Source organism: Ascaphus truei, chromosome 5, assembly GCF_040206685.1.
Source record: "Ascaphus truei isolate aAscTru1 chromosome 5, aAscTru1.hap1, whole genome shotgun sequence".
Classification (NCBI taxonomy): domain Eukaryota; kingdom Metazoa; phylum Chordata; class Amphibia; order Anura; family Ascaphidae; genus Ascaphus; species Ascaphus truei.
Window position 1 is genome coordinate 38,964,024 of NC_134487.1, and position 6,000 is coordinate 38,970,023.

Sequence of the window (6,000 nt, forward strand, 5' to 3'; positions counted from 1 at the left end):
CAAACACGCCGCCAAATCTCACAAACACGGCTATGATAGATGGATGAGTGAATGGGGTTACTGCAAAATCAGGAGCAGCAGGAGCATGGGCACATGAAAAAAAGTGCCCCTTTATTTTCTGTTACAAAGTGTACAATTCCTCATTTTACGCCCGGAGAGTCACGTGTAAAGCGAGTCAAAGGCTCCACCTCTGACACACATAGATGTCTTCTCTATGGCCAACTGAAAAAGAGCGTCTAATCTCTCCTATATCGCAAAGATCACAGTAAAATGGACCTGGACGTGAAACCGCCAGATACCCATACTGTGAAACCATCTGAGCATAAGGCCGCGCTTATAGTCCCGGCGACGACGCGCCAAAACAAGTGTATTGAACCACTGGAAGTCAATGAAAATTGATTTTTCAGCGACCGCCGCGTGACGTCAGCGGGCACGTGAGCGGTTCAGCCAATGAGGGCGAACTGCACACCGCCACGCCTCCGCCACACCCCTTGGTTGCCGTTTCTTGCCCCCTACACTACGGGCAAAAAATATAGCGACAACGGCGACAGATGGCGTCACTTCGTTGTTGCCAGGACTATATGTGCGGCCTAAGAGTCCACAGTTCAGACTTTTCAGTACGAAATTCACAATTGCTAGACACATATACTTCACTCTCAGCCAGTGCTAAAATCTACACTTAATGAGGATGGGAAATAAAGCAGACATTCTTGTAACACTGGTGCAACTGTCTAAATGGCCATTAATATTAAACTACTATTAATTCAGCAAGGGCCACCACCAGGTCAGATTTTAAGGATATCCCTTGTTCAGAAAGGTGGCTCAATCAGTGGCTCAGTCTCTGACTCAGCCTTTGAGTCACCTGCGCTAAAGCAGGGATAATTTTAAAACCTGACCTGTTGGTGGCCCTTGAAGACTGGAGTAGCGCACCGCTGGGCTAAGGGATATATTCACTTGAATGGGGTTTTAACTATCGGTAATGCAATTTAGTAATTATACCCCTATGCCTTAAAAGAAAAACGTAATCTGTTGTTGAATTGCATTCGGAAGGAAAAAATATGGGTGGGGAAAAAAAAAAAAAGCTTCTTGCCTTTTTTTAATACAGAATGTTAATTACATCTACTAAAAACTGTGAGCACATACAGCTCAACCCCGTTATAACGCGAATCTGCTTATAACGCGATGCAAGCGTGGCTCCCAATTTTCATATTTATAATACTTTACAACACGATTATTGGCATCTTAAATACTTTATTGTACAATGCATACAATTGTACATTATTTCTAACGCGATCCGCTTATAGCGCGATGTGATTCTTTGGACCCCAAGCACAGCGTTATAAGGGTGTTGAGCTGTAACATTACTCTTTAAGGAAATGTGTATAGTCAAGGAGCAATAACAGTACCGTTACCCCTCCCTTAGCCTCATAGTGGGATTATTTCCAGCGCACATCACACACTTTGTTGAATTTATACATACAAATGGTTTGCTCCAGATGTAACATATTTTGCCTAATGGATTTTTGTTTTAACTGTTGAGAACACCACAGGCGCCATCTTTAGGGATAATTGCTACGAGAGGCAGACATCCCTCACAACCACTGTGTAACAATCAATGTTCACGTGAAATAGACTTGTACACTGTGCTCTTCTCTTTCATTCATAAAGAACATCAGTTTCCCTGCCCCACATATGTGAAGAGGGGGTGAAAGATAGGTCAAATCAAGGATGGCCAACTCCTGTCCTCAATTGCCACCAACAGGTCAGGTTTTATGGATATCCCTGCTTCAGCACAGGTGGCTCAATCAGTGGCTCAAGTCTTTGACTGAGCCACCTGTGCTGAAGCAGGGATATCCTTCAAACCTGACCTGTTGATGGCCCTCGAGGACGGGAGTTGGCCACCCCTGCCCTAAATGCACGCATCAGTTAACATACAAATGTACGCTTTACCAAGCCATAGGTTGGATCTTCCTTTACAAGGTAGCACAGCAGAACCTCTACACCTGCAGCGCGATCACTATTAAAGCTATAAAGAATGTTCCAGCCTCTCTCCTGCACCAAAAGGGTTAATAACATTGCATTATTAACTGCCCTGCAAGAGAAATAGGACTAGCCCGAAGGAAGTATTCCCAACCGGATGCTACTATTCGCCCTCGCCTTATAGAAGCCCTGGTTATGCACAAGGTTATAACAACGGCCATTTAGAGAAAAACGAGAGAATGCCAACGTGCGCTCCCATACAGGAGATCCAAGCTCAGGGCGGACCTGGGGACTCTCGCTTCATTAAACGGTTCGCACAGTGATAGCAAAGAACCGTCACACCAACTGCCCCAAGGGGGGCCGAGTAGTGACGCTGCTTTCCAGCACATGGATGCAGACGTGCTGAACGCCACAGTCCTATACGAAGGATGCTGCCAAGCAAAAAGGAGGTACAGGACCCCAAAATAATACTCTGAAGGATGAGCCTGGTAACTATGTAAAATGTTTTGTATAGTAGTCGTATAGTAACTACTCTTGCTATTTTCTTTGATGGGCGATAAAGTATTCTAGCAGGCGTTCTTAAGAAACATTGATTATTTGCAGGCAGTAATACTGATATTTTTTCCCTGTATAGCGCTGAAAGTGTACACAGCGCGGAGAGCTTATAAAGCTAATCTTGGAGCCTGGGGCACAGGTAGCTTGAGTGACTTGGCCAAGGTCACAAGGAGAACATCACCTTCGATTGGACCAACACAAACATTGTGCGCTTATGTTATATGTGAGCTGCACATATTTCAGATGAGGAGTGGCTTCAGGCTCAGGGTAGGAGAATTTCATTGCCGACGAGTCAATAGCAGTTGCGTTGCAATAGGGGCTATTATATGACTAAATTGGTGTGTCAGTCTTAAAGGCAGCATTGCCAATTATTAGAGCATAAAGTGCTCATGACATTATTTTTACACCAAGTCATGACAGTAAGTGCACAGAAATGTGTAGAGGAGAGCGTGACAGCAAAAACATTCTGCTTGTCCTTTTGTATAACGTTGTTTCCGGGGGGAAAAAAAAAAAAAACAGATCGGGCGTCATCAAAGCGCGAAGTGGGATATCACACCCGATCTGGCGGTAACGGCCATTGACTTGAATGCAGATACTACCATTTTGGGCGCGATATCTAGCATTTGATGACTCGCGGTCAAAGACTTTCTGGTGAACATGGGAACTGTAACCTCTTATACTTCACTTATTGGTCCCAGAAAGGGTAGGGTTACAATGTAGGCTGTGCTAACTTGTAGTGGACCAACATATGAATCGTGCAAGGTTTTCAAAATCTTCTACGATTCACATATTTATGGAGAACATTAAAATACTCACAAAAAAGGGGGAATCATTACATAAAGTATATATATATATAGTTATTCATTTGAGATAGAGATATATATATATATATATATCTACCTCTCTCAAATTAATAACCTTAGTCCTAATGTATTGACCCCTAAATAATGCCACAAACTCATGCCTGGTCTCACATGCACAACCAGCAATAGTTATTTTATGTTGCCGGAGACCCCTGTTATAGCTTATAGCTGACCATGATTTATTTATGGTGCTTACATGGGCTTCAACATGTAATTTTCAATGCAGCACTATATTATTGATTTGTGACAACAGTACTATTCATACGTTTTAAGTAAATGCAGACATGCCCAGTATATTCATCCCTGTTCGGAGCTGTATACAATGTCTAGTCGGAACAATATTGATCAAACGTACGGGGTATTATATGGGGAAGCTGTGAGCGTTATCTACATATATAAAACACACTACATTATGACCACAAAGTGGGTCGATGATATATCTATATATCATCATCACATTGTGGTCATATTGTAGTGTGTTTATATATATACAGGCATACCCCGCATTAACGTACGCAATGGGACCAGAGCATGTATGTAAAGCGAAAATGTACTTAAAGTGAAGCACTACCTTTTCCCCACTTATCGATGCATGTACTGTACTGCAATCGTTATATACGTGCATAATCGATGTAAATAACGCATTTGTAACAGGCTCTATAGTCTCCCCGCTTGCGCACAGCGTCGGTACATGTAGGGAGCCGGTATTGCTGTTCAGGACATGATGACAGGCGCATGCGTGAGCTGCCATTTGCCTATTGGGCGATATGTACTTACTCGCGAGTGTACTTAAAGTGAGTGTACTTAAAGCAGGGTATGCCGGTATGTAGATAACGCTTGTAGTTTCTCCATATAATACCCCGTACGTTTGATCAATATTGATAGCAAGAGTAGCTACTATACGACTACACACACACAAACCATTTTACACTGTATGTATGTGTATGTATATATAAATATATATACACATACAGGCAGTCCTCGGTTATCCAGCGGAATCCGTTCTGGAAGTAGCGTTGGATAGTGAAACCGTTGTAAAGCGAGTCCCGTGTTAATCGGTGGCGGTGAGCGTTGGACAACGCATTCCGGCGTCGAAAAACGGCCCTTAGGGTTGCATTGTAAAGCGTTGGATATGCCATTCGTTGTAAAGTGAAACGTTTGATAGCGAGGACTACCTGTATATTACAGTGTCAAATGGCTTGTGTGTGTAGTAATCATAGTAGCTACTCTTGCTATTCGTTAGGGAGGGCACTACACAATGCTAGCAGTTGTTCTGAAGAAACATTGATTACACCAAGAGCATTATCTACATATATAAACACGCTACATGTGTTTATAAATAATGATTACGATGTGTAAAGATATAGAAATATTTCATTACGGTTACCTGTATGAATTAGTATAGCGGAATTGCTGGCGTAAGTTCGTAAAAGCCATTAAAGTAGAGCAAAGTTCCCCCAGTAAATTTCCTTTCTTTCTTAGGTACTGAATTTGGCGCAGCAGTTCATGGTAGGGCGAACATCCCGCCACCCTCTTAACCACGCCAGCGCACCACCTACCTTCTTTATTAAGCCTCATAACCTCCCGGCTTTTACCACCCTCTTTTCCAGTCTCTTCTGAACCTACATCTGCGGATGAAAGCAAAAAGGCAAAAAAAAAGTCAGTTGGCGCATCTTTAGCGACGTAAACAGCGGCGCACATGCGAAAAAGTGTCGTTTCATCGACCCGTCCGGGGCAACAGACACAGCGCTGGGACTAGCGCCGCACTAACGCTTATTCTAAATACACTGGGTTTAAGGAAACATACAGGCGTACACAGGGAGGGTAAAAACAGCACAGACAGCACTATAGGATGGGCCTCTCTCATAGACACACAGTAAATCCACACACACACACTCTCAGCCTGGAGCTGCTGTCTCTTCCCAGTATTGGGTGGCTGTCTCCATGTACATAGATCTATATAAAGAGGGGGACCAATCTCTCACTTTTATTTTCTACATATTAACCTATATGGGCTGCATTAACCCAGGGTGTGTGTGTATGTGTCTCTGTGTGTGTCGGTGCCTCTGTGTGTGTGGAGGGTGATTGATCGGTTACAGGGCGAATGGGCAGGCGGATGGGGCCGTGTTCTTACGGTCGGAGCAGTGTATTTTGGCGGCGTCGATCCAGGAGGACCACGGTTTGCCCAGGAACGCCTCCGGACTGGGCGCTTTGCGCTCCAGTGTCGCCATTGCTCTTCCTTCTTGTTGCTTTTCCCTTTCCTTCGGAAGCGGAGCGACACGGGATTCGAGGCTCTGTGACGTCATCTTCGGAACGTTCCGACATGGAGCTGAGTGAAGGGGGAGGAGGAAGCCGAAGCTGCTCGCTCGCTCTCTCCTGGGGGTTCGGGCAGCCGGTAGGGGCGCCAGAGAGCGGTCCTCTCATTCATGTACTAGGCACAGAGCGGACTCTGATGGGGGGGATTGGTCGTTCTGAGACATAAATGCACAATGAGCCAATGCTTAGGGGCCTCCTACACTCATATGGCCCCCAGCAAACAAGGATTTTTATTACTATTAAATTATACTAATATATTTTAGATTTGTAGCCTTTTTTTAAATGT

The 6,000-nt window shown here is 44.2% G+C and overlaps 1 protein-coding gene across 5 annotated transcripts in view; it reads right to left on the reverse strand.

Moving 5' to 3' along the window:
* ATXN7L1 (ataxin 7 like 1) overlaps positions 1-5,719 on the reverse strand; it is a 136,268-nt gene extending 130,549 nt beyond the window's left edge. For 3 of the 5 annotated variants that reach the window (XM_075599684.1, XM_075599683.1, XM_075599682.1), the window contains exons 1-2: positions 5,533-5,719; positions 4,958-5,026 (exon numbers count right to left, since the gene is read on the reverse strand). In XM_075599684.1, the coding sequence (XP_075455799.1) occupies positions 4,958-5,026; positions 5,533-5,704 (241 nt within the window). In that variant the 5' untranslated portion in view covers positions 5,705-5,719. The remainder of the gene's footprint in view (positions 1-4,957; positions 5,027-5,532) is intronic. The other 2 variants (XM_075599686.1, XM_075599685.1) reach the window with 1 other exon arrangement.
* Positions 5,720-6,000: the final 281 nt, after the last annotated feature.